The 26,088-nt window shown below is 51.3% G+C and overlaps 12 protein-coding genes across 15 annotated transcripts; 7 read left to right on the top strand and 5 right to left on the bottom strand.

The window, feature by feature from the left end:
* Positions 1-47: 47 nt before the first annotated feature.
* On the top strand, positions 48-347 carry J3458_003422 (uncharacterized protein; the record flags this gene model as incomplete). The annotated part of the gene is made up of 1 exon (XM_066117746.1): positions 48-347. One exon carries the CDS (start codon positions 48-50, stop codon positions 345-347), a length of 300 nt encoding a protein of 99 aa, XP_065977537.1.
* A 1,051-nt stretch (positions 348-1,398) lies between these two features.
* PPN1 (Endopolyphosphatase) lies at positions 1,399-4,566 on the top strand. The gene has a single exon (XM_007812378.2). It carries the CDS (start codon positions 2,375-2,377, stop codon positions 4,424-4,426), a length of 2,052 nt encoding a protein of 683 aa, XP_007810569.1. The 5' UTR covers positions 1,399-2,374; the 3' UTR covers positions 4,427-4,566.
* A 279-nt stretch (positions 4,567-4,845) lies between these two features.
* Positions 4,846-7,630, top strand: BUD16 (putative pyridoxal kinase). 2 transcript variants are annotated; one of them, XM_066117745.1, is made up of 5 exons: positions 4,846-5,329; positions 5,390-5,400; positions 5,491-5,570; positions 5,625-5,955; positions 6,017-7,630. In XM_066117745.1, exons 1-5 carry the CDS (start codon positions 5,276-5,278, stop codon positions 6,594-6,596), a joined length of 1,056 nt encoding a protein of 351 aa, XP_065977536.1. In that variant the 5' UTR covers positions 4,846-5,275; the 3' UTR covers positions 6,597-7,630. The 2 variants fall into 2 exon arrangements, with proteins under 2 accessions (XP_065977536.1, XP_065977535.1); XM_066117744.1 differs by lacking the exon at positions 4,846-5,329 and having other exon boundaries at positions 5,334-5,570.
* Positions 7,631-8,131: 501 nt separating this feature from the next.
* On the top strand, positions 8,132-9,846 carry J3458_003419 (uncharacterized protein). Its single transcript, XM_007812380.2, has one exon. The coding sequence runs from the start codon at positions 8,230-8,232 to the stop codon at positions 9,661-9,663; it is 1,434 nt and encodes a 477-aa protein (XP_007810571.2). The 5' UTR covers positions 8,132-8,229; the 3' UTR covers positions 9,664-9,846.
* A 48-nt stretch (positions 9,847-9,894) lies between these two features.
* Positions 9,895-10,947, bottom strand: J3458_003418 (uncharacterized protein; the record flags this gene model as incomplete). Its single annotated transcript, XM_007812381.2, has 2 exons — positions 9,895-10,770; positions 10,837-10,947. 2 exons carry the CDS (start codon positions 10,945-10,947, stop codon positions 9,895-9,897), a joined length of 987 nt encoding a protein of 328 aa, XP_007810572.2.
* A 566-nt stretch (positions 10,948-11,513) lies between these two features.
* PBP2 (PAB1 binding protein) lies at positions 11,514-15,612 on the top strand. The gene is made up of 3 exons (XM_066117743.1): positions 11,514-12,895; positions 12,955-13,822; positions 13,884-15,612. Exons 1-3 carry the CDS (start codon positions 12,398-12,400, stop codon positions 13,904-13,906), a joined length of 1,389 nt encoding a protein of 462 aa, XP_065977534.1. The 5' UTR covers positions 11,514-12,397; the 3' UTR covers positions 13,907-15,612.
* On the bottom strand, positions 13,806-15,612 carry J3458_003416 (uncharacterized protein). Of its 2 annotated transcripts, XM_066117741.1 has the most exons (3): positions 14,799-15,612; positions 14,629-14,681; positions 13,806-14,558 (listed from the first exon to the last, which is right to left on the bottom strand). In XM_066117741.1, exons 1-3 carry the CDS (start codon positions 15,382-15,384, stop codon positions 14,532-14,534), a joined length of 666 nt encoding a protein of 221 aa, XP_065977532.1. In that variant the 5' UTR covers positions 15,385-15,612; the 3' UTR covers positions 13,806-14,531. The 2 variants fall into 2 exon arrangements, with proteins under 2 accessions (XP_065977532.1, XP_065977533.1); XM_066117742.1 differs by having other exon boundaries at positions 14,629-15,612.
* Positions 15,613-15,983: 371 nt separating this feature from the next.
* Positions 15,984-16,331, top strand: J3458_003415 (uncharacterized protein; the record flags this gene model as incomplete). The annotated part of the gene is made up of 1 exon (XM_066117740.1): positions 15,984-16,331. The coding sequence occupies one exon, from the start codon at positions 15,984-15,986 to the stop codon at positions 16,329-16,331; it is 348 nt and encodes a 115-aa protein (XP_065977531.1).
* A 683-nt stretch (positions 16,332-17,014) lies between these two features.
* On the top strand, positions 17,015-18,524 carry ISC1 (phospholipase C type enzyme; the record flags this gene model as incomplete). The annotated part of the gene is made up of 2 exons (XM_007812384.1): positions 17,015-17,491; positions 17,559-18,524. The coding sequence occupies 2 exons, from the start codon at positions 17,015-17,017 to the stop codon at positions 18,522-18,524; spliced, it is 1,443 nt and encodes a 480-aa protein (XP_007810575.1).
* Positions 18,525-19,379: 855 nt separating this feature from the next.
* Positions 19,380-21,477, bottom strand: J3458_003413 (uncharacterized protein; the record flags this gene model as incomplete). The annotated part of the gene is made up of 4 exons (XM_066117739.1): positions 19,380-19,436; positions 19,500-20,190; positions 20,251-21,212; positions 21,270-21,477. 3 exons carry the CDS (start codon positions 21,475-21,477, stop codon positions 20,161-20,163), a joined length of 1,200 nt encoding a protein of 399 aa, XP_065977530.1. The 3' UTR covers positions 19,380-19,436; positions 19,500-20,160.
* A 404-nt stretch (positions 21,478-21,881) lies between these two features.
* FPR3 (peptidylprolyl isomerase fpr3) lies at positions 21,882-24,187 on the bottom strand. Its single transcript, XM_007812386.2, has 4 exons — positions 23,956-24,187; positions 23,304-23,831; positions 22,606-23,243; positions 21,882-22,545 (listed from the first exon to the last, which is right to left on the bottom strand). The coding sequence occupies exons 1-3, from the start codon at positions 24,040-24,042 to the stop codon at positions 22,608-22,610; spliced, it is 1,251 nt and encodes a 416-aa protein (XP_007810577.2). The 5' UTR covers positions 24,043-24,187; the 3' UTR covers positions 21,882-22,545; positions 22,606-22,607.
* Positions 24,188-24,451: 264 nt separating this feature from the next.
* On the bottom strand, positions 24,452-25,914 carry J3458_003411 (uncharacterized protein). Of its 2 annotated transcripts, XM_066117737.1 has the most exons (3): positions 25,140-25,914; positions 24,953-25,078; positions 24,452-24,875 (listed from the first exon to the last, which is right to left on the bottom strand). In XM_066117737.1, exons 1-3 carry the CDS (start codon positions 25,672-25,674, stop codon positions 24,838-24,840), a joined length of 699 nt encoding a protein of 232 aa, XP_065977528.1. In that variant the 5' UTR covers positions 25,675-25,914; the 3' UTR covers positions 24,452-24,837. The 2 variants fall into 2 exon arrangements, with proteins under 2 accessions (XP_065977528.1, XP_065977529.1); XM_066117738.1 differs by having other exon boundaries at positions 24,452-25,914.
* Positions 25,915-26,088: the final 174 nt, after the last annotated feature.

The following is a 26,088-nucleotide window of genomic DNA, read 5'->3' as shown; positions in this document are numbered from 1 at the left end:
TCTAAGAATGGACCCTCCTGTCTCGGAGAAATAAGATATTGAAATTTATGAATATGAATGCCTCGCATTCAGGGCTCATTCAGGGCTGCTGCGGGGATTTCGAGAAGTTTCTGTCGAGCCTCATGGGGTGGGCTTCTGGGGCACTACAAGCAGGATCGTTGTTGACCTGGCTGAAGGGAGGGACTGAAAGATCGTTTTTCAGCAAAGTCCTTATACAAGAGCGAGGGAGACGCATGGTTAGGAGCCGGTATAAATCTGCCCAGGCTATTCGCTTCATTTGCCCGTTTTGGTTCCTGCTCCAAGTGGCTTCGGATCACTGGTCTCTACGCCAGATGTACACTTCATAGCAGACCATCTTGAACTGGGTGACAAAATGCCTATGATAGACCAGTTCGGTTGTGTTGGGTGCTTGCTGTTTCTTTCCTCACAATGAATGTAAGACGCCATTCACTGAAATCGAATACCAATGTCATATGCTTAGTTCCAATAGACGAGTTGGCTACTGGATGCTCCTCTGTGATAATATTGGGGCAGACTACTTGGAGGCGTACCGCCCCATAGTCCCAATATCAGCACCGGGGTCCGGAAGAGGATCGCGAGGGCACGTTGGGACTTTACAAGCTGCAAAATGTATAATCCCTCTCGCGAGTGAACGACAGGACTGATACTCAACCATCAAGACGATTTAATACCCACGTTTCTGCACTCTCCGCAGACAATACGAACCCTTAATCGCAGCAAGGCGGACAATCCAAAGAGTGAGTGATGACATGCCACAGGGTGTTATAAGATATGCGGGGCCAGGTCTTCAAGTACGGGAACATCGGGAAGAGCCCCGAGCCTCACGGCGACTTGGATATCGTTACGAAACTATTCAACGCCGAGCCTTGTCCATGGCGGGGCGTAGGAGCGGTAGACAGCTACCCACTAGACGTCGGAGTGTGAAATGGGATGGCCGAAATACGGGTCCGAAACTCGAATCGAAGCAAGCGCTTTTACCGCGGGAAACGTAAGACTGCGGCCCATCTTTGTACCTTTGTTGATGTTGCAAAATAGATGCTGTCAACACGCTAGTAGAAACTTGGCCAAGTAAATCATATGCTTAAACACACCGTATTATAGTGTTGTCATCTGCCACTTGAGCAGACGCGCATGATCAGGCGAGCCGCCAACCCACCGGCATTTCACTGCCACAGAGGGGGCCAAGGATGACACATTGTAGTCCATCAAGGTGTCGAAATCCGTTGAAGTCCGAGGCGGATGCCATGCCTGCGGTGATGGTGTGGAAACGTCTGGTGAGCCCCGAGGGCCATAAACGAGGTCGCGTGCCCCTCCATGCCCTCTTATTCGCGGTGGCGCTGTCGCAGTCGCCGAGGCGGTCGGTGTGGGCATTGTCTGGTGGCAGTTGCACCGGTTGACAACTCGACGCCGTGTCACTGGCGCACGTGTTGGCGGCGATGCATGAACATTGGCCCAATCCAGATCGGCGGGCGGCCCGTGATGGTGACATGGACTAGCTGAATAGACACTCGCCATTTGTGCGGAAGTACCGAATATACCAATCACTGTTTGGATTGGGTCCTGAGAAGAGTGTAGTTGCAGTCAGAGTGAGGAGCATGAGGAGCATGAGGAGCTCTAACAATGGCTTGATCGTGTTGCCGGGATCAGGTTTGGGATAGATTGGTGCTTTGGGCTTTGGAGTTTTGAAATTTACTAGGGCGAAGGTGGAAGTGGAAAGTGCACCGGATGCACTTGCCCCAGATCCTCTTGCTGGCTTGCTAACGACTCATGAGTCCGAGTGAACCTGTCAATTCTCTTCTTTCATCTCACACCGGATAGTTTTCTTTGCGCTCTACACCTTGCAACTCTCGTCTTCCCTTTAACTTCACCATTCTACTGTACTCCCTCAGACTTTTGCCCTTCATTTGTGCAACCGCATTCTGCTGGGGCACCCACTGATCTTTGGGACCTGCAGCCCATTTTTACGTCACCCGAACGAATACAACGTCAGAAGGCGGACTCGTCCGGCTGGATGAATTTTCTGTCCACAACCGACGCGACCACCCGCCCCTTGGCTCTCGTCGAACCACAGGATCAGGCGCTCGGTTTTGGAGGGCCGAGGCGACTCACACTGAACCGTCTCTACCAAGATTCCCCGGTTCATTCGCATGACCACTCTACGCCATCTTAACATTGCTACCGGACAGTCAACTATTCGCAACCGTCAATGTTATAAATTCAGTCGATAGCAGTCTTCTCGAACCGCTCCCATAAATTCTTATGCGCTGTACTAGGCTCTAGATCTCAGGACGCTCTTTTTTTTCTTCTTCTTCCTCGTAAGCCTCGTTTTGATACCCCGTACCTAGGCGCCACCATGCCTTGTCCAGCCTTTTGGCTGCAAGCTCAGACATTTCTGGCACTGAGCTGTGGCGTCATCTCGTCGCCAATTTTGGGCGACTTGCCCCAAAAGGCCCTGCAATATGAGTCGCAGCTGCATCAAGAGTTACAATCACGCAAGCTACATGGTCGGTTCCTGCATATCACAGGTTCGCTCCCGTCCCATCCCACTCTTTTGCCTTTCCTGGCGACCAGCATGTACTCACAAGAAAACCATTCAGATTTCCACCCTGATGAGTTTTACAAGCCTCACACGTCAACCGAAGACGGTATCGCGTGCCATCGCGGCAATGGCATGGCTGGGACGTATGGAGCAGAAAAAACGGATTGCGACTCGCCATTTTCCCTCGTGGACGCTACCTTGAAATGGATAGAAGAGAATGTCAAGGACGACATTGATTTTGTAATATGGACAGGCGACTCGGCGCGACACGACAGCGATGAAGCGCATCCGCGAACCGATAAGACTGTCCTCGATAGCAATAAAGCCGTTACTGATAAAATCATCAAGACTTTCAGCTCACCCGAGGGGAAGCTTGAGGTTCCCATAATACCGACATTTGGAAACAATGATTTTCTTCCTCACAACATTATGTATCCCGGCCCTAATCACTGGTTCGCGGCTTATGGGGAGATTTGGGATCGATTCATCCCAGAGGAACAGCGCCATTCTTTCCAATTCGGCGGCTGGTTCCATGTCGACGTCATCCCTGGAAAACTTACAGTTTTTAGTCTCAACACAATGTACTTTTTTGACCGTAATGCTGCTGTGGATGGTTGCGCGCTACCGTCCGAGCCCGGGTACAAGCATATGGAATGGCTTCGGGTGCAATTGGATCTCATGCGACAGACAGGCGCGAAGGCCATTCTTATGGGTCACGTCCCACCCGCAAGAACCGACAGCAAGAAGAATTGGGATGAAACTTGCTGGCAGCGATATACCCTATGGCTTCAAAAGTACCGTGACGTGGTTGTCGCCTCGCTATTTGGCCACATGAATATTGATCATTTCCTTTTGAGCGACACCAAGGAAATCGACTTGGATGTGGCAGCGGGTCAGAGTCCTGCCGCACGCAGCGTCATGCGAAAGTCGATCAACGAGTCCGAATTTTCCGCCCGAGGTAAAGAGGACTACCTCCAAGAGCTGCGGGAAATTTGGGGCGACATTCCTGGTTCTGCCATTGAGATGCTTAATGAAGAGGATGACCCCTCCGAGGTCGATGCTGAGAAGAAAAAGAAAAAGAAAAAGAAGGGCTTCAAGAAGATTGGAGGAAAGTATGCCGAACGATATCAGCTTTCCTTTATCAGTCCAAGTGTGGTACCCAATTACTTTCCATCCATGCGAGTATTCGAATACAATGTGACTGGGCTGGAAAATGCCACTGTTTGGAAAGAAAAGAATGCAATGGAGAAAGTGCAATCAACTGAAAATTTGGAGCTGCGATCCATTAGCATTGAAAAGAAAAAGAAGGGGAAGAAGGGGAAGAAAGGAAAGAAGGGGAAACAAAAGCCCAAGGATCCAAACTTGATCATCCCAGACGATCCTCCAAAAGCAGCGCTACCTGGGCCAGCCTATTACCCACAGCAGTTTACCTTGACAGGATACACTCAATACTTTGCCAACCTCACTCACATCAACAATGATCAACCTGGTTTGGACGGCGTCGAAAGATTTAAATGGCATGATGGCAACCACGGTGACAAGAAACCAAAGCACAAGCCAGCCCAACCACGCAACTTCCAATTCGAGGTCGAGTACAGCACATTTGATGATCAACAGTTCAAACTCAAGGACTTGACCGTCCGAAGTTATCTGCATCTGGCATACCGCATGGGCCAGCGCAGCAAAACCAAAGAGATTGCAGAAGGTGGTGGTGGTGGTGGTGGTGGTGACGTAGACGCAGATAAGAAGAAAAAGAAGAAAAACAAGAACAGGAACAGGAACAAGGAGAAGAACAAGACTTGGCTGCACTGGCTCAACTTTGCCTTTGTTTCAACTGTTTCAGAAGACGATTTGGAGAAGATGTAGGGCTATTTGGTTGAGATTTTGCTTATTTCATGGCATGCATGGCGTTTGTAGCATTACTCGGAGAGGCCGCCTGGCCACACATTTTGGACTTGAGCATTGCATATATGTACGAGTGTTATGATAGATGACTTATAATGGCGATTACGATTTGACTGATCAGGAAGTGTTAAGGTGCCTGAGCAAGTAAGTAACATGTGCAGCTCAACAATAGCATTCCGCTGTCAAGAGAATCGATCTCACGGCGTACGAGTTACATAGCACTCTAGCAGGCACAGGTACCGTGTGTAGGTCTGGTACAATTACCTAACTAAGTTATCTAGGTACCTACTTAAGTACCTAGGTAGGTAGGTAGGTATTTTGAGGGGCGTCACGAGGTGTGGTTCAGGCTCGAACGTGGATACCCTACGACATGCGCACATTTCTCTCTTTGCTGTCCCTTTAACTATTCATGTACAAACGCCACGTTGTTGAGCATGGTTACCCAAGTTAAAGGCAACGGCAGACGCCCGCGGCGGCTCCCATGTCTAGCGCGCTCCTTCCTAGTGCCCACTTTTCAGCACATGACAAAATGGATCTGGGGCAAGTCCATTGTCGGATGTGCGCCTTTTGCTTCGAGAGGCACTAGTAAACACTTCAGAAGCCGGGACAAAAAAACGGTTGTGGTTCCTGAACAACTTCAATTCAACCCCTCTCGCGTCTTTCATTTGGTGGGGCACCTCAGGTTACCGGCGGGTCGCTCAGCGTAAGCAGCCTCTGCCGCTCTTGTATAACCGTCATCGGAGCAACCAGACACTGCGTCTCAGGGCCTCAGCAGTTCGCAGTTGCAAATTCACACTTGGATCTGGGAGTATGACGGCCTCAGCACCTGCGCCGGCCCCGCGGGTTCTCGCCGTTGCGAGCCATGTATGTTTTCGTCCCTGAATCTTACTTTGGCTTGGAAATGACCTGCTCACTAGTCACTAGGTGGTATCTGGGTAGGTGATGGCAGAGTTGGCTGACTTTCTTGCCGCGTGCATCACCAACGGCGGCAATGGAAGAGAAAGTCTGCTGATATTCTCGTTTAGCTATGTCGGAAACAAAATCGCCGTCTTCACTCTTCAGTCGCTCGGCTACGACGTTGCCGCCCTAAACACCGTTCAATTCAGTACATACCATCTCACGCCCGTCGTTTCATCATCGGTTTGCTAATGTCGTGCAGGCAACCACACGGGGTATCGGAAGTGGACGGGCACAAAAGTGTCTGCCCAAGAAATCACAGACTTGTACGATGGTTTGCGCCAGTCTTATCTAGACGACTTCGACATGATGTTGTCGGGATACATACCCGGAGCGGAGGCCGTAGCCTCGGTGGGGAACATCGCCAAGGAGCTCAAGAACAAGAACAAGGGAGCGCCAGGGAACTTCTTCTGGGTTCTTGACCCGGTAATGGGCGATAATGGCAAAATTTACGTCGCCGAGGATGTTGTTCCCGCCTACAAGGAGCTGATCGAGCATGCGGACTTGATTCTACCGAACCAGTTTGAGGCTGAGTATGCTTTAACTTCAAAATCATTGACTATGATCAACGCTTTGCTAACATGGTGCTCGTAGACTTCTTTCAGAAGTCAAAATTGTTGATATGGAATCTCTCAACACAGCTATCCAAGCCCTCCATGACAAGTACCGCATCCCCCACGTCATCATCACATCCGTCAACTTCTCACCACCAGATCAACCGCCCTCGCACTTATCCGTCATCGGCTCCAGTATGACATCAGTCGGAAAGGCACGCCTGTTCAAAATTACCTTCCCTTCGATTGATTGCTACTTCTGCGGCACGGGCGATATGTTTGGTGCTCTCGTAACGGCTCGGATGCGCGAGGCCGTTGAATCCGTTCCGGGGCTCATCAATCGCGCAAACTGGCTAAGTGACGATACTGTGTCTGCTGCACATTTGCCGCTGGCGCGAGCCGCAGAAAAGGTATTAGCCAGCATGCATGAAGTGTTGACCAAGACGAGAGATGCTATGCCGGGTGTAATTGAAAGGACGAGAGCGCGGTTGACAGCGGAGGAAAGGGTCAGTAGAAAGGGCGAGCAGCAAATTAAGTCCAAGGCTTCGGAGTTGCAGTTGGTGCAGAACTTGGATTGTTTGAGGAGTCCTGGAGTAGAGTTTAAAGCACAGCAAATTTAGAGTTGGGTGTAAAGTCAAGTGAGAGAGGGAAGGAGAGACATAGATTCGCGTATGCATCCAGCCATGATATAATTTACACATTCATCCCGTCAGGATTCAGTGTTTTATTGCAGATTCTTGACTCTAGTTGAAGCTCTCTATGAGCTTAGTTTTAAACACCAAGGAAAATAATCATCATACATTATCATGGTAGATGGGCTGCCAGAGGCACTTCTTCATTTCAGCTTTCAGCCTCGTCTCCTGCGCGCCATCGATCGCTTCCTCGAAAGTCTTCCATTTTCAAGCAGCAGTGCCATTGGCGAATCCACCAGTGCTGCCGAAACCACCGGTTCCACGAACACTCTCTTCCAACTCCTGCACCTCCACAACCTCCGGGGTATAAATCCGCTCAATGACCAGCTGGGCAATACGATCACCCTCCTTGATCTCAAAGTCGGTCTCGGCGTGGTTGAACAGCAGCACCTTGACTTGGCCCCTGTAGTCGGCGTCGATGACGCCGGCGCCGGTGTCAATGAAGTGCTTGGATGCCAGTCCTGAACGGGGGGCGATACGGCCATCTGTCACCAGGATCAAATTAGCTTTCAAGGATGTTTTGGGGCCACTTTGTCCAGAATGAATGGTGGGCTTACAAGTTCCAGCGGGCACGGCGATGCTAATGTCTGTATCGACGAGGACCTTGCCCCTCGCAGGGACGACGGCATCCTTGGAAGCGTAGATGTCGTAGCCGGCGGCAAAGGCACTGCCGCGAGTAGGCAGGCGAGCCTTGTCGGAGAGCTTCTTGACTTGCAATGCGGGAGGGGCCTCCATGGTGGTGAGATCGGTCTTGACGCGCTTGGCCGGCGGCGAGGTGGTTGTGGCGGAGACGGATTCGGGGGCGGCAGACATTGTGGGTGGAAGAGGTGCAAAGGGGAAGATGAAGTCGGATGTTGGGGGATGGGCCTTGGTAGGGTGAAATATCTAAGAGAAGGAGGATGGTCGGTATTTGATGGGCTTTTCAGGTGTGTCGCGCATGTTGGCTGGGCTCTCTGGTCAAGGGCGTGGGGTTTGGGAAGCGAGGGAGACGCGACTTTGTTAGGACGACGCGCGACATCGAGTGCCGGCCCCGCTGACAGGTCAAATTGACCAGACAGAGTCAACATTGAACCGGCAGACGAAACCCAACCCAGCCAGCTTCAGTGAGGGGAATTGGCCAATGATAGCACTAGCCGCTACGGTCCGGCGCTGTAACTGGGAAGCGCGGGCGGTGGCTAGTATCAATGGGCACTGGTGACTGGGTCCCAGGAACACAGTCTTGTGCAGCACCAGATGCATAGTAAGTGGGTCCATAGTCCGCTGCCCCTAAAACATCCCTGGTCAAGGTGTAGAGTTTGGCAGAATATTTTGCCCATTAAGTTCTAGGTATACACTAACATACCGTAGTGTTTTAAAGCACCAAACGCAATAGTGAGGTACCTGACCTGGTGAACTGCCTGGTACTAGTGCCTTTTGCCTCCCAATGTTTTTTTTTTAAAAAAAGTCTCCCAAGTTATCCACAGGCCCAGTCCAGCTTGACGATACAGATTTTCAAATTGTCAAGGCACATCAACCTTCGCTTGTGAGTAGACAAGTGCGATTGATTTGCGTACCCGCTGCAATGGCCCTCACAATTCCGATATCAGAGGGACCCTTCGAGTCCATCGCATTCCTCGGAGATCGTATGGACTGGCCAGCCTGGTTTGACGATGTCACCGCCATCTCAAGGGCCTTGAATATCTGGAAATATGTCGATCCCGACGGCAAAGACCACCATCTGAGCAAACCCATCAAGCCTACCATCCCGAAACGGCCCAAGTTAAAAGAGCTACCGGCAAGAGAGCAATACGAGACGGACAAGGTGTACGATTTGCGTGTTGAGCAGGAGAGGCATGCCCACACTCTCTCTATACGAGAATACGATGTCTTGTATGAACAGTACCGCATGGACACTGCTAAATACCTAAGCGACCTTGCTGGTTACACGGCTGCCAAGGACGATCTTCAAAAGCTGTACGGAATCATTTACAGAAGCATTCCTGAGAGATACCGTGCGTACCTGAGATTAGATGGAGCAGAGGAGCCCCGAGATATGATCCTGTGTCTGAGATCGAGAATCCACCCTCCCTCGGATGAAGAAATGGCGCCGATTGCTCAACGACAATTTGACATCAAATTGAAAGCTCAGCCTACGGATGACAAGCAAGAATTTATCGAGGCTATTGCCTTGGCCGCCGTCCAACTGCATCGCCTCAAAGCGTCAACGTTTGACGAGGCTACTGCGGTCAAGGACCTGATCAGGTCTTTACAGACGATTGATAAACCGTTTGTAGATTCGTGGTCTCGCAAGTTTGATGGGGCCCCTGGACGGGCCTTCGGCACGCTGCTTGACATCGTCGAAGAATTCAAGTACAAGATGCGCATACCGGATGACAAGCCCTATCTTAAGGACCTGTCTGGTGCCACACCCACTCCGGCCTCCGTTTCCGGTAGCACAACGTTCGGGGAACCGGAGCCACCGATCTCCGTGGAGGACGAGTCGTGGAACCCCCTTGTTCAAAATCAAACAGCCAAACAGAATGGATTTGACTCGTCAAAACCGTCCAAGAAGGCAACGAAGGCCAAGGAAGACGCAGCTGTCGCCGACGAGCAACAGTCCAAATTCAAAATGGCCGATAGGGAAGCTACGTTCAACGAGAAACCCTCCAGGTCCAAGAACGGTGGTTCAGATCACCCGCCTGCAGAGAAATACTCCAAGTCCAAGAAGAAGGACCAATCGAACGGCGCTCTGACTATGCAAATCTGCCCAGGCTGTCAGTTGAGACATCTTATCCGAGGCGACGCCTGGTGGGAGAGCTGTTACGTGTACTACGAACTCGAGAATTTGGGTAATGTGCCGGAACATTTCACCGTCAGCGACAGGAAATTGGATTTGGCCTTCTCTCGACTGGAGGATTTCCCTGATGAGCGTAAGCGGGCACGGGAATGGGCGGAGAAAAAGGTTGGAGGGAATGGCGCAAAGGAGCCAGAGACTGCCGAATTTAATCTGTGGTGAACGGTTGATGTCACATGTAGACGAAACGAAAGAGGGTATAGCAGAGGAACAGGTGATGTAGCTGATGTATTGTGTTTTTGGGGTACATGGTCGTACACTTGGGGGCACAAGAAGCTTGATCGTTTTTGTTGTTGCGATGTCATCCGCATTCATCTGGGCACGCACGCGCTCCGGTAATGGCGATAGAAGCGTTTGTGTTGTGAATATTTACCTGTAGAAATACCAGTCTAATCAGTTTTCCAAGTCTCTTCCAAAGTCAATCAGCCGCAGCCTGTTCGCATCCTTGGGGTGAAACTGCGCAACCTTGCTCCGGACCAAGAACCTCACCGCAGCCGACTCCCGTTCCAGCACCACATACGACGCCGAATTATCCCCCTTTGCCTGAACCAACCTATTTGACAACTCCTCGGTCAACTCGCGCATCTCCCTCCCCGCTGCCTGGATCTCCTCCTCCCCATCCACTCTTCCGCCACCGCCGCTGGTCCTCCCGGCCGCCGCTCCCCAAATCTCATCTATTCTTCTCTGCCGCTTATCCTCCTCGCCGCCCTTGGGCTTCTTCAGCTTCCCCTGGGCGTTGAACCCGGCCGCCAAGTCGTCGGGATCAACCTCCATAATATCCCCCACCACGGGACCGCCCAGCTCCTCAGCCGCCAGCATGGGAGCAAGTTGATTGTCAATAAAATCCAGCAACGCCCTCATGAGCTGTTTCCTCTCCTTGTCATAAGCCTTCGTCTTGGCACGCAACTCATCCATCTTTTCGCGGGCGCTGTCCTCGGGTCTCATCTCAGCCTTGGCCGCGAGCTCCTGCCGCAGGGCTGCGATTCTCGACGTGAGCGCATCCGTGAGGAGGTGCTGGTCCTTGAGGTTGGTGCGGTCAGACTCGAGCTGCTTGCGTTCACGGTCTGCCTCGGCGGCGTGGGATTCCAGGTACGTCCTTGATTCGGTGATGGTTTGGTGCGCGCGGCGGAGGGCGAGGAGCGCGGGCAGCACGGAGCCGGCGAAGGGGAGGAAGGGCTCCGAGGTGGTGTTGATGGTCGTTAGGGCGGTTTTTATGACAGTAGCTTGGTCTTGTGGTGACAGGGGGACTTCTGTTTGCGCGGCGCGGATCTGATGGTTTTTGAGAGTCAGTGAGAGCATCGTGGTGCGAGGGCGAATAGCGCGTCTGAAACTCACTTTTTCGAGCTCGGATTGGTGTTCGCGGACTTTGCGTTGTAGCTCTTTCAGGGTGAAGCTCAGGTTTGCCGCGTAGACGTCGGCCTCGGTGGCTCGCGAGCCGTCATCCATTGTTGTGTGTGATGTGCAGGTGGAAAGTTGACGAGTGAGTGAGTGAGCGGGCGAGCGGGCGAGCGTCTCGCACACGCGTTGGTCTCTGGCAGCTATGTTGCGAATGATCTTATATAGGTCATAGATTTTTGCGTCATTTATAAAAAAGGCAGCGTGTGAGATGACTGGGAGGGGATCATTTAATGCGGCACATGTCCGACGGAATGTGAGTTTGACGACAAGCAGGTCAAATGAGAACGTAACATATATCACTTATGTGGGTGGGCTTATGCGAAGCCACAGATGAGGCGTAACAGACACCACGGTATTCATGCCAACACCATTCCAAGTCGCGTCAAGGCAGTTTTTTTTCAAGATCCTCCAGTAAGATGAAATGGCTCAAAATAGTATCTTCTTGTTCATCCATTCATCAACAGCCAGGCTTCCGTTGTTCGCCAATCACGCGGTGAACCTTGCCGCTCGTGTAACCCACCACCAGGTCAGCGGCCACGTGACACGCCTCACACAGGTGGTTTCTCTTTCTTCTCCACCCTGGCTGACTCTTCGCTCTCCCAACTTCTCGCGACACGCCTCCAGACAGAGCGACCATCAATTCTCACTCGGCAGAGAGTCTTCCCATCTCGGGGTGCCAAAGTCCCATATCTGAGAACCGTCTTGACGGCTTCGACCGCACTCCTCCAGCTTCGCTTTTCGTTGCGACCCATTCTCACCCCGCGCACTGGTATATTCCATGTTCGCCTGCTGACTCAACTCGCGCCCTTCTTTTGCGACTATCTGGTCATATTCCGCTGTATTGCGGCGTCCTCCGCACAACGACCACCCACCAGGCGATATCAGTCCGTTGGTTGTCAACTTTGGAGTGTGACCAACAAAGGTTTGGTTCGAGCTCAACGCTTGCCTCTTCCTTGTTCTACTTGCGAGAAAACCTTCATCCCAGTAGTCGATCGCTTCATCTCCTCACTCCGTTTTCTACCAGCCAAAGCAACTTCCATCATCGCACCTCCCTCCTCCTTCTCCTCCACAGTCACCTAGGAGTATTTCACCGAGGAAAGCCCTGGCGTTTCGGCACCCTTCTTTTATACATTTGCAGATCAGTTACCAGCAGGAAGACAGACACACTTCTACCACATCCTGAGCCCGTCTTTTTTCACTTCTTTGGCCCGCGCCCTCAGTTCTCGTCCACGTCCTCGCCCTCGTCCTCGCGACACTAGCCAAAGTATCCAGTCACATCACGAGCATTACAGAAAAATTTCCGACCCCAGCGATTCTCGTCACTACACCAGCACGTTTTCCTTCCGAAAACCCCTGAGTGTAGATAAAAGACGTTAAATATAGCAGAGAGATCTTGAAAATTCTCTCATCATTTGCCTATTTCAAAGAGAACAGTCCCACCTAGAATTCCTGGGTGCTTGTGATATATTACGTCAACCGATTAAAAGAGGGAGAACCAATGTCTGCCTCGCCGCCCCAGCCAACCTCGACGAAGCGTCCTCTGGAGGAGGCTTCCTCGCCATCTCGTGCCACGGACCAGCCCGACGCGAAGCGCCCAGCACTGGATAAAGTCATCAAGAATGATGAAGAGAGGGAAGCTAGCGAATCCACAATTGACGTCGCCGACAAGAACGGAGACGAAGATGGCAGCAAGTCTGATCAGCCGGATGTTCCTGTAACAGACGGAGGCAGCGATACGAAGGCCGCCGATGCATCCAATGCCGCGGCATCGAGCGACACTGCGGCAAACTCTGCTGCTGCTCATGACGAGACATCTTGGATTCATATTCGAGCTGTCATCTCGAGTCCGGAAGCCGCCACAATCATTGGTAAAGGTGGCGAAAACGTTTCTAACATTAGGAAAATGTCGAATGCCAAATGCACCGTCAGCGACTACCAGAAGGGTGCTGTTGAGCGGATCCTGACAGTCAGCGGAATAGTAGACGCTGTTGCCAAGGCAAGTCCACTTGAGCTGCTTGTTCTCGTCTCAATGGCAACGAGCTAACTTTGTCCCAGGCATTTGGCTTGATCATTCGCACGCTGAACAACGAGCCGCTTGGTGAAGCCTCTACCGCTTCTTCCAAGACCTATCCCCTACGTCTCCTGATCCCCCACATTCTCATTGGCTCCATCATTGGTAAGGGTGGTGCCAGAATTCGTGAGATCCAGGAAGCTTCCGGTGCCCGGCTCAATGCCTCCGACTCCTGCCTACCCATGTCGAGCGAGCGATCCCTCGTTGTCATGGGCGTTGCGGATGCTGTCCACATCGCCACATACTACGTTGGAAGCACGCTGCTAGAGCAGCTCAACGAACGCTTCGGTGGCCCAGCCGCTTCGGCATATGCCACACGTAGCGGTGCCCCGGCAGGCTCTATCCCCGGTGGCATGCAAGTTGTCCCTTACTCGCCTCAGCCGGCCTCCGGTCACTATGGACGACCAGAGAACTACGGCCGCCACCAGGATCGACGGGCTCACCACATGCCTCCGGCTGCTTACCCTCCACACTACCCGCATAACGCCGCTCCTCCCAATCCCGCTATGCCCATGCAGTATGGAGGTCAACAAGCAGCCTATGGAGGTGCTCCACATGCCACGCAGCATATGCCTCCTCATGTTGGTCCCCAGCCCCATGGAGGCCCTCAGGGCCCACCCATGCAGCACGGCATGCCTGGTGGTCCTCTTACGCAGCAAATCTACATTCCCAATGACATGGTGGGCGCTATCATTGGCAAGGGTGGCCAGAAGATCAATGAAATTCGACAAATGAGTGGTAGTGTGATCAAAATCAACGAGCCTCAAGACAACAGCAACGAGCGACTGGTCACCATCACGGGTACGGAGGAGTGCAATCGTATGGCTTTGTACATGCTCTACTCAAGACTCGGTATGGCTGTCACTTGCCGTCAATTTACTTCGTGTTCTGTATTTCTAACTTTTGACTCTAGAATCGGAGAAGCATCGAGTTTGATCATCATATCATAGTGATGGCAAACTGATTTGAGGTTCCTAGTCATACAGCAACCTTTGACGTTCATTGGAACAACATAGGCAAGGAACTTGTTAGCATGTACCAGCTTAGTCTATTTGCGCCCTGTGACGGACTAGGGGTGCGGCTTAGTTAGCCGGTCGTGCTGCATGAAATGTGGTAGTGTGTAATGGCATATTCATTTTACGAGCAAGGTCCTAGGACGGAGAGGAGAGCGTGTTGATCGGGTGATCAAAACGTGGGAGTTTATGGGCTGTGAATGTGTGGACTGCGCCAAGTACTTGTTTAATAGCGCAGTCGAATCTATTGAATTAATCGCGTTAACGTATGGGAGGTTTGAAATTCACTGGAAAAAGTTCTACAGCTGCATTGCCACGCGCTCCGCAGGATTTGTTGTGTAGGGTGATGATGTTTTGACGCGACGGCCGTGGTCGCCAATAGAAGTATCTTCAAACATAGTCATAGACAGGGCATGAGGCTGGCAGAGAACCTAGCCCATTGTTCAAGTTCAACGCTAAAGTCCAGGATAATGTCCAACAGAGTGACGCGGTTGGGTAATGGTGAGAATAGAAAAGAATGAGAATCATAAGACGTAACCGCCCGCCAATCAAAGCCTGTTTAGTTTGACGTGGTACTTGAGAAACACCAGTTAGCCGAAGTGGGATCTTGGCTTCGTAGCGATTGGATACAAGAGAATAACGTACCATGTCGACTGATTTTCTCTCTTCTCTCAGATAATGGATGTTTTTGTCGATTACTAGATATTCAGTAAGCATTTTGTTCTCAAGTCGCACATTATGCGGGACAGTCAAGGGGCGAGGGCGAGGTCGGGGTAAGCGTTGTTACACATGCTGCAGGAAATCAAGCAACTCACCTTTGTCCTCGCCACGCTCGGCTAGATGCGCCTCTTTGCTGTCCCAGCCGAGCATCATGCTAACTGTAGTCCCCTCGGGGACGTTTTGCGAATCATGCATGAGGACGTCATACTGGCCGTAAAATGAGCCATGGTGGACCGGAATATTGGCAGCATCGACATTGTCCACAAAGGGCTTCATTCGCATCTCGAGCCAGGTGTCGGATGCGCCGTAGGCCGTGAAGACCTCTGTGCAGGGGGCATTTAATGTTGCACTAAGACTCCCCCGAACCAAGGCTTTCCAGAAGATGTACGTCTCCACTACGGCGCGGAACGAGGCAATCCAGTTCGTAAAACTGGGCGAGGCAAGAAATGCGTCGTGTGCTGCTAGAGAAGCCCAGCGAATAATCCAAGTCCAAGTTCCGGGACGCTCGATTTGCTGGCCAAAATATGTGGATGACACGCCGGGAACCGCCTGGAGCTGTCGGCAGACGTCGCGAAACGAAAGAGGCAGCTCATCTCCCTGCTGAAGGGACGGTTTGAATTTTAAAGTAGCGACTTGAATGAGCTCCGAGGAGGTCGTTTCCTGTTTTATAATATGATTCATTTTGAAGAAAGAAGTGGCGAACCACGGCGAGGCAGATTCGGGATATGGACTTATACAAGGCTGGTCGTCGACAGTGGGGACTGTTGGTTCGCAAGTAGAAGGGACGCGATTTGGAGCGTCTTTGGCGACAACAACAATAATGATATCAGTGTCTGTTGTATCGAGATGGAAAATGAAGTCAGGTTGCTTGAATTTATTCCAGGAGGAAACAACGTAGTTGATGGACAGGGCCTCGTAAGAGTAATAAGGGACAGTGCGGAGGAAAAGATGGGCAGGCAGCAGAGAGCTTTATGATGATTACACGGCGGCAACATCCGGTGGGCACACGACCGGATATTACGCTGGAGGCACCGGCGCGATAACGGGGGTGGGCATGGACATTGACATCGGCTGGACCAACCAGCTGAGCCTTTTTCCTACCCACAGTATGTTGTCGTGGGTGGCGTCGACACGTCCAGGGCGGCTCCCGAAGGCAGAAGGATGTCCGATCCAGTTTTCTCCGAATGCCCTAGAACCGTGGCATACTGTCAAGATGTAACGTGTGTCATGAAAATTTTATAAAAATTTCGACCGAACATAGGCGTGGGCCGTGGGCCATAATGTCAACACAACAAAGGAAAGCCCCTACCACTGCAGGGCCGGAATCCAGGATGTCGGCCATCAAGACTGGGTGGTGGGACAAAGGACGCAGAGCAAAGGTCTGGCGTGATTCCCAAGCTAGATGTCAGGAGATCGAGGAGCAGGGCAGAGAGGAAGACGGAACCGAGGCAGCCGCTGACAAGCACGGTAGAGCGAATAGCGTCACGCCAGATCTGTATCGCATTTGTCGATCTGCTTTTCCGTGGTTCCTCCAAGCCCGGTGTACGGCGCGAGGTAGTCCGGCAACGGAGGAGAGCTTGCGTGGACGCAGAACGAACGCCTGCTGCGCCCAGGCCTTCGCTTCGTGATCCAGAATTTCTAAAACATCCACCGAGCTCCGTACGTGGAGCAGGAATGGCTATGTTCCCATATCGGTCGGTTTTTGGCGGATGCTAGTGCCAAGGCTCGGCAGGCAATCTCTCAATTCGTCGCTTGCATCGGTCCTAGGTCCCCCATCAAGAAGGACGGGGAGGCCTGGTTTTCATTGCGGTGTATAGAGCTCGGTTCTAACTACCCTTGTCACCGTGTCTTTCCGTGCCACTGTCATTCATATGAGGACCTCGTGTCGAATCTTCACCGATGATGCCGAGATCACATATGTACATAAATATGTACAGTATTTCCATGTTTATTTCGTGTGTCATGCTTTAGCATATCGAGCTTCATTAGTCTAGCATCCATTGGAACCTGCAAGGCAATTTCAGCTGAGAAGATGAGGAAAAGTACTGCAGATGCGAGAAAGTGTGTATGGTCAAAGAAAAAAAAAGGAAAGAAAAGAGCGAAGAAGTACAAGAAATTACCCGCTTAGTCGAGCTCAAGCAATTGCTCCCATCGTGACTGCCGTTCAAAGCTCATTTTACTTCATCACGTGTCAACAACCATTTCTCACCACCCAATCAACCTAGAGAGCCTCATACGTGCCTCCACCCAACACTCGATACAAATCAAAGCCAAACCCACGGAAGCAGTAGTTGAATAAAACAGGCTCACAATGGCCCTGGCTAATATTGAGACCAGCCAAGCGCAGCACAGCACTGCAAATGGCGTGGATCCGACCCTTCCCTCAGAACTTACCCTCCTGACCCTCAACTGCTGGGGCCTCCTCCATGTATCGGCCCTTCGCACTCCTCGCCTCGCCGAAATAGGCAGACAAATAGCTACACTCGAGCCGACTCCTCACATTGTATGTCTCCAGGAATGCTGGGTTCAGGACGATTACCATGGCATCCGAGATGCTACGCGGGCCATCCTACCTCATGGAAAGTTCTATCATAGTGGTGCGTTTGGGGGTGGTTTAGCCATCTTAAGTCGTTGGCCTATCGAGGAGAGTTCCATGTTCCCCTACAAACTGAACGGACGGCCCACCGCCTTTTGGAGAGGTGATTGGTACGTCGGGAAGGGTGTTGCCACAGCCAAGGTGAGATACGGACCAGGTAGAAAGGACATCATTGAAGTCTTCAACACTCATGTAAGTGGCGAAACCATCGTCTACAGGCTTTTTCAACTTCTTCATAGCTAAAACTTCAGTACGAAAGACTCATGCTCCCTATGAAAGCGGACCTAATGACTCGTATCTCTGTCACCGAACCGCCCAGGCATGGGACATCGCTAAACTCGTCCGCGGTGCCACTGACCGTGGGCACTTGGTCGTCGCCCTCGGTGACTTCAACATGATCCCCCTCTCCCTCGCCTACCGCATCATCACATCCGGCGCCCCCATTCGGGATACATGGCGTATCCTCCACCCTGACAGTTCCATCGGGGCATCGGACCAAGCCGAAGAAAAGGCTCGCGGTCTCCCCGTCCCTACAGCCGAGCACAACATCCGTGTCAACGGAGCAGCCAGTGACACAGTCTATAACACATGGAGATGGAGCAAACGAGATCAAAAGAAGCTCAAGCACGATCCCTGCTCCGTGGATCCCGATACAAAAGACCCCCAGGGCAAACGCATAGACTATGTCTTCGCATCAACAGGCGACGTCTCCGGTGGAACAGGCTGGATAGTTAAATCTGCTGCTGTAGAAATTACAGGTCGCCACCCAGAGTTGAATTGCTCCCTGTCCGATCATTTTGGCGTCCGGACTACTCTTCAACGGCACACTCTTTCTGACGGTGCTGTTCACAGGCCCACCGAGCACGACCTACAGCTTCGCTATAATGAAGAACATACTTGCAGGCTAACCCTCTCCGACTATGACGAGATTCTCGCCATGACGAAAAAGTACACTTCTCGAGAAAGGCAGCAGCGATATTGGCGTGGTGTTCACTTTTACGCATCTGTTCTTGTTTGGATTGCCTGCTTAGTAGCTGTGTGGTTCAGTCCGCGCAACTTCGTTTCCTTCCTCCTCATGCTGTTAGCCAGTCTAGGCTTGGCCACTGGTGTCATAGACGGTCTCCTGGCACTGTTGTTCTTCTCCGGCGAGATTCGTGGTCTCAAAGAATTTGAATGGGAGATTCAAAATGCAAGGGCCGCTGCCGTTTCACGCGGGTCATCTTAAAGTGCAATCACACTACTCACCAAGTTCTATTGTACGCTGGAGGAGGGAAAAAAAAAGAATAATGTTCTATAATACTAATAATACTATGGTCCAGCGACCAGTAATTCATTTTCTCATTCTTCATGCTCGGATCTCATACTCGTCTAAGCGTTGCTCGCGCTTCCCCCCTTCAACTGTTAACGCTTCGCTGAGTTTAGAGCTCTGCCATCTCGTACTTTCCCAAATTTGGCGTTATGTATCCCCCCGGACGCATCCGACGCCACGAATACCCCATGAATGCCGTCTTTCTTCTCACGTCCAAGGCCAATGTTTTGGTATTTTGATCTCGCAATAATATGTCTCTGGGTCGCTTTCGTTCTTTTCTTCCATACATACGAATGAATGTTTTGAGAGTCTTGCGCTCTTCAGGAGTGATATTGAAAGTTCGGTCAATCCTGCGATCAGCACTACGCAGTCTTGCCGAATCGTATGGGGTTGCAATCAGCTCGATCGCCAAATTCTGAACCACAGGCCGGCATTCTCGCAGCACCCAGCGAATATGATCAGGTGTCGGGTCCACTGTCTCGTTCTCAGAGGAAGCCATGGGCTCTGTAAAAGGATCCGACTCGTCGAAATAATGTGTGTCATCAAGACTAGTTATGTGTGGCACAAACGGCGGGTTGATGGCATGAACACGGTCCCAGGGAAAATTCTTAACCAGCGGTGAGACTTGATATCTTCCGCATCATCTGGAAAGACATGTCTTTCAAAGACATCCATATATCGTCTATTGTCAACCTGGCAGCGATCTTTCATTTGGTACCGCCTCGAGCATAGCCGGAGCTCCTTGTCCTGAATCAGCCGATATACCAAGTCCTTGCATTTATCGCTGATTAAAGGTCGATGTGGGAACGAGAAGATCTTTTTGTGATCCTAGGAGTACGATCATCAGAAATCTTTGGTACCTGAACGTCGGAGAACTCGGACGAAACCTACCAAGATGTTGCTCTTCGTCTGTTTTCGACCATCGTCGGCAAAGAAAGGGGTATGCCCATAAAGGCACTCATACAGAATGATGCCAATGCTCTACCAATCGCACCTTCCATCATACTCAGAACCTTTACAAGCTCTGATCACCTCTGGTGCCATGTATTGGCTCGTTCCGACGACAGAATTCGCTGAGACACGGTTGCCGCATCTGTTTCTCTAGCCCAGAAGGCTAGGCAAATCGTCTTCGTTTCCTACACTTTTCCGTTCGTGGCGGTCCAAAATGTCCTTCATTGCTTGCAGCCAGGGGATCTGCGAACTAATATTGGCAGACTTCTTTCGGTCCTCTGCATCACCATCCACACGGATACCCAGTCTGCCCAACAAAGAGTAACGCTGGCAGTTGTAATATGAAAGGTCATGAGACCAGTGTCCGTCAAATGCGAGCCCGAAGTCCGATATCTTTAAATGTCCAGATGCCGATATCAGAAAGTTGTCAGGCTTAATGTCACGATGAATGAACTTGAGTCGATGCGCCTCCTCAACAGCCAGGATCATTTCAGCAATATAGAACCTTGCCACTGACTCGGGAAGTATGTTTTCTCGAATCAGTAGACCAAGAAAGTCTCCACCTGGCATGTATTCCATGACCAAGTAAAGACTTGTCAGGTCATCGAAACTGGCTACCAATGGTACAATCCTGTCGTGGTTAGTGAGCATGGAAGCGCCTCAGAAATCGCGGGGAATTCGAGACACTAACCAGTTGGAACCTTCTGAGGCGACAAGAAAATCCCTCTCTGCTCTTAAATGTCCTTCTTGGCAGCTCCGAAGCATCTGCCGACTTTCGTATGATCTTCATTGCAAAAACTTGCCGAGGGAACGCATGCGCCTCACTAGCTTTTTCACGTACTAATTTGACAACCCCAAAGCTGCCTCGGCCAAGCACTTTAAGGCAATCGTAATTTTCCGCGTATGAAAGGTCTTGACGATCGAGAGAAAGTAGAGATTTGGTTCTCATTACTCGTGTCTCTCTGGAGTGGCACGTCTCCTGGTAGTAAAACGATCGTCTAATGACATCCTTTTCATCTAGATCCAAATGCGGACTGTAGTAGAGCTGGGATTCCAGATATTGTTGGCGAGTAGCCCGAGCGTTCGGTTTGTTTAGAAGATTATTGAAGTAGGTTTCAAGATACACCTTGGCGCCTGCTGCTTTCTCAACAGTGAGGATTGTGGGCTGCGGTTGATATAGCCCCTCGTCGATGGTTTGTAACGTGCCAGCATCCGGACTAGATCTGGACCACGGATGCCTACGGCTCCGACGTCGTTTCGGACTTGCTTTGTTGGAAGTTGATTGCGAAACCCTAGAATCCACAGATGTTTTACGAGTTGAGTTGTTCCCAACGACGGACGATTTGTCGGTAGCCAGCGATGAAATCGAGCTAACAGCATCACCAAGAGGCAAGGAGGGAGAGCTTGGCATGGCTTGCAGAGACGTTCGTCGTCGCAAAGAAGAACCTCGAAGGACAACTGTTGCATTGGTTGAAGTTCCAAAGTTCTCAAATCTGAGCCGCTTTGCGAGAGCCTTTGGTGACAAACCCCTGCTTTTGTGCAAAGGAATTGGTGTTGTCATGCCGCCCACGCCATGGCTCACGTATTTCCTGTCTGCATTTGGGGATGAAGAGCGCCTTTGATTCCATTCAAGGATGTTGGAGTTGTCCGAGCCTAGTTATTGTTGGCGAGTGTCAGCAATAATGTCAAGAGAAGGGGACGGGCGCATACAATTGTATGTGGTTTGTCTGATGGCACGGATGGCACTGCGTATCTCAGACAATACTTTGATACTCCCAGGCCGATTCTTGGTTGGGTTCAACTCGGTTTGCTCCCCATCTTTTCTGTTGTCCGCGTTTGGCTGTGGTCCTGCTATCTGTCTAGTTGCTGGGTCCAGTGCTGGGCAACTACTGCGCTTGTTCAACAGCTTCGGCAGCATATTGCCTGGGACTTGAAGACGACTTCAATGTTAACAGCTGACTGTCTTTGCCGAACCCACCTCTATAATATTTATTCCTGAAATGCGTCGATAGGCATGTAGGCAGGTGAGTTGACTTCCATAGCCCACGGGTCGGGCAAATGGAGTGAATGCTACTGATCAATTAGTCGCACGACTGGCACGGGTGGCGAGGAGGCGAGGTTGCAGTTTCTAGGCCTATATAGACGGAACTTGCTCTACACGTGAATTCAGACTTCGTTGTTACTTTCCGCTTGTTGACCGAATGTACGCATGCCTCGGGATGGCTCTTGCCTCCCCGGCCCTCCCCAGAACATGTGTTAACACGGCTTCCTCAACTCCCTGGCCACAATCATCAAGTAATACATACCTAGGTAGTTTTATGTCAAGGTAAAGTATACAGTCGCAAAAATCTTCGCCATGTGTCTCGGTCATGTCACGCAACTTCCATAAAAACACAGCTTTTATTGCATAAGTACGCCAGAATCCTTGAAGCAGGCCCTTAAGACATGCATCAGCGGCGGTCTATGCTACAGACAGCGCACTGCTCAGTGCTACACCAATCATGCAAATGCGCATCATCGCCTCATCCCCCCTTCTATGCCCAACTGCCTTATTGCGTTCAGTATTCATCAAACACAAAATCCTAACAGAGGAGACAGGTCCAAGACTATTCAGCTTCGCAGTGGGTCTTACGATGGAAATTCCAAACCTGGAACGTGACAAACGCCGCTACCCAGCTCGTGCCAGTATCAACTCAGAGTTGGGCGCCTGGGATATTCTTTTACACGTCAAATCAAGAACAAAGGAAGAATGGGTACATCAAGTCGGGAGCCTGTTTGACTTATTTGATCTCGAGCAGCTTGACGTCAAATGTCAATTGGCTGTTGGCAGGGATGCCAGGCATGCCACGAGAGCCATATCCAAGATGTGCAGGGATGGTCAAACGACGTTCACCACCAATGGCCATGCCGGTAATACCAATGTCCCACCCCTTGATAACCTGACCCTTACCGACTTTAAAGGAAAAGGGTTTACCCTTTTTGTTGGCTATTTCCGCGAGTTAGCATCATAGAACAGATGAGAAGCAGTAGCATCGAGTTCGCATACCATCAAACTGCTGGCCGTTGGCAAGCTTGCCAATATATCGGACACCCACGGTGTCGCCGCTCTTGACAGTGCGACCCTTGCCAATGGTTCGGTCGTCGATGGTAACTCCCTGAACAACCTTTACGCCAGTAGTGGCCTTGCCGGACTGCTTGCCAGAGCCAGTGGGCCCCTGCTCGAGGTTCTTGGCAAACTGGACCTTCTTGTCCTTCTTGCTCTCTTCGGCAGCTACGGCCTCGCCCTTGTTGTTCTTGAGCTTCTTCTGTTGCTTCTTGGAGTCGGCAGCCTTGGCAATCATTCTCATCGAGACCGTCAGCTTCCTCGGCGGCGCGCTTATTCTTGCCCTTCTTGGTCTCTACCAGCTTAGGAGCTTCCTCCTCGTCAGAGTCGACCTCGGTGACACGGGGATCCTCGACATCATCGAGCTCGTCGCTCTCATCGTCACTGGCATCCTCTCCCATAGCGTAATCCAGCTCCTCAGGGTCAAAGCCATAGTCCTCCTCGTCATCCTCACTGTCATAGTCGTCCTCATCATCATCCATAATGTAGTTTCCAGTGAGGTAGACGGTGTGTGTGCCAGTGACGACAAAGAATACCTTCTCGCCGTGGTTGACAGTGATATCGAGGGGCTGCTGATAGTTCTGCATGCTACCATTAGTCCCACGCCCATTTAACTGACAATGTCAAGGCAATGGACTTACCCGCTCGGTATCAAGCGTGCAGACAACGAAGTTCTCGAGGTCAGCACCATCATCGCTATCATCATCTTCGTCATCCTCTTCTTCTTCTTCATCTTCGTCAGCTTCCTCGTCTTCTTCAGTGGCCTTGGCCTTGCCCTTAGCTTTGCCCTTCTTGTCCTTGGCCTTCACACCGTTGGGCTTGGCATCCTCCATGTCCTCGTCCTCGTCATCCTCATCCTCATCCTCCTTGGTAGCCTCGAGGAGCTTCTTGATAGCAGCAGCCTGCTTCTGCTTCTTAGCCTTTTTGGGATCGCTAGGGCCACCATTGGCTTCCTCGTCATCCTCATCCTCATCCTCATCGTCGTCGGAGGCAGCGAGCAGAGCCTTCATATATTCGTCATCGATCTCCCCGTCGTCGTCCTCGTCGTCAAGGCCAGGGAAAGCCCGCTTAACAAGTCGCAGAGTAGCGCGAGGAACAGCAGGCACGTTGCCCTCTTCATCAGCCTCTGGCTCCTCGGTAGGGTCCAAGGCAGCCATGGTGATGCGGAACTGGTTTGTCGGTTAGTTGGTTTGCCGCCAATTCAAGGCAGAGAAATGCCAATTCGAGTGGAATATTTCATGGCTGCATCTTGAGACATGATGACAACATAAAAAGGCTAGAAATGGTACTCACAGAAGCAGGGAAGTCCATGGAGGCCGGGATCAAAATCTCGCCAGGCGGGACCTCGAGGCCATACACAGGACCGGGAACGGCGGACATTTTGGCTACACTAATTGTAAATTGAGAAGCAAGAAGTGCGATGTGTAAAGGACGCCGAGTAGATTATGAGGTGGAAGTGGAAAGAGAAGAAGTCGTCAGTTGCAAATCGTGATACTTCTCTGGCACTGGCGAGGTGTGAGAATCGAAGATCGAAAAGTCAAGGCTCTAGGCGAGCGACGAGCTTTGGAAATTTTTCTTTTCCTTGGCTGTCGAGACTCCGCTTTGAACTGCTAGCCAATTAGAAAGTGCGATAAGTCGTTATCGCAAAGTGGGACCAGGACTGGAGCGCTGTCTCAGCAACGGCCCCCACCTAAGCGCCCAAGTAACTACCTACACCCACTGTAGGTACCTAAATAAGTCACCACACGTTATTACTTAGCACCTCAAACAGTTGACATTTGCACATGCAGTCTGAATGTTCGTACTGATACGAAGTACTGCCTCTCAATCAACCAGGCAACAGCAGCATCTTCTTGACCACACTCCTGCGAATTATTCCATCGTCCACGCTCATGCCTGTTGAGATGAGGAACTCAAGTCAAGTGTTTCATCGCTTGTTTTCACGCTACGTACCTACCTAGGTAGGTATTTATGGCTCTTGCCTTGCGCCCTTGCCCAGAGTAGGAGATGTTTCCGCTCTTCGAGAATCGATACCATCCAGTATCCATGCCGGCCCCAGAACGACGATATATCGTACATTTCTACCCCTCGTTCCCTCAGCATCCTCACAAACACGCCATCATGTCTGGTTAATTGCCCCGGATAAAAAAACTTCTCATTTCGTCCTCTGCTCTGTCACGACTGGCTCACGGCGTCTTTGCCTTGGCCGTCTCCTGCCGTCGTGTCAGATTCAAAAACCATGCCTTGACAATTTGCCACGCAAAGCGCAGATAGAATCTAGACTGATTACCTTGATAGAACTGGCCTCGGTCGCCAATCTCGGTCATCATCAGACCTGCCTCGACAACTGGCTGAGCCCAGCGGTTGCTAGCCCGTGCATATGCAGCAACCAGCTCATTACCATTCGTAACGCCGCCTCAAAACACCGGCATCATTAATTAGCCTTGCGTCAGGGAAAACACGGATTTGCGACGTACCGCTTGACCAAAAGTTGCCATCCTGCACCCATCGGTACTTGTCCCCAACTAGATTCAACTTTGGGAATGACTCCTTCAACCAATTCTGCAATCCTCTCGGCCCACCGACCCTCTTGCCATCCGCAATGCCTGCAGACGCACATATGAACAAGCCCGTACAGATACTCAGCACATCCACGCCCTCTGTCTCGGCATGCCCTCGTAGCCACTTGAGTCCCTCTTGTGCAAACTTCTCTGTCGGATCGGGACCAGGAACAACCACCATGTCCAGTTTGCCTGGAGCCACCTCCTCGTCCGTGTACACATGGGTTGCTTTGAGGACAGCCCCCGAAGTCAATGGAATCTCGGACCCTTGCTCCGGGCTGCTAACGTAGTAAATTGACACGTCTGGTGCGAGAGAAGAAACGTGCGAGGGGATGAAGGGAAGAAGGCCGAGGTACTTCTTGCACATGACGCCGAAGGTATCAACGCATGCGACGTCCAGGAATTGGGCGCCATTGGGGATGAACACTCCTATCTTGATGTGTGACGACATTTTGAGTCGCTTTTTTTGCCCTTCCTCGCTGGATAGTTGATGGATGATACGAAAGGTAAGAGGGGAAGTTGAAATGCAATGTTGAATAATGCGCAACGCAATTCTAATGGGCCACCCACTAAATTCAAGTTGTCGACAATTCAGTAGGCAAAATAGAGCAGTGCACAAGCAAGATGGGGAAAAGTGTGCGACAGGTACAAATTATATAATCCAAGACCAACGCTACTTGTACTCTTTTCGCAGCCATAAAGCCGCGACACATCGGATTTGCGATGCCGTATGGCGGACGCAAAGCGGACGTACATCCGGACGTGCTCGGAGTTGAGACGGCGGCCGGGGGGGTATGGAACTCGTGGGATCCACTCCGTCTTGCCGCCGAGGAAACCGATTAAACCTCAGTGTCCGCGTTGCCAT

This window comes from Metarhizium acridum, assembly GCF_019434415.1.
Source record: "Metarhizium acridum strain ARSEF 324 chromosome Unknown scaffold_13, whole genome shotgun sequence".
NCBI classification, from domain to species: domain Eukaryota; kingdom Fungi; phylum Ascomycota; class Sordariomycetes; order Hypocreales; family Clavicipitaceae; genus Metarhizium; species Metarhizium acridum.
The sequence above is the reverse complement of the archived record's forward strand: the minus strand, read 5'-3'. Positions and strand labels throughout refer to the sequence as shown.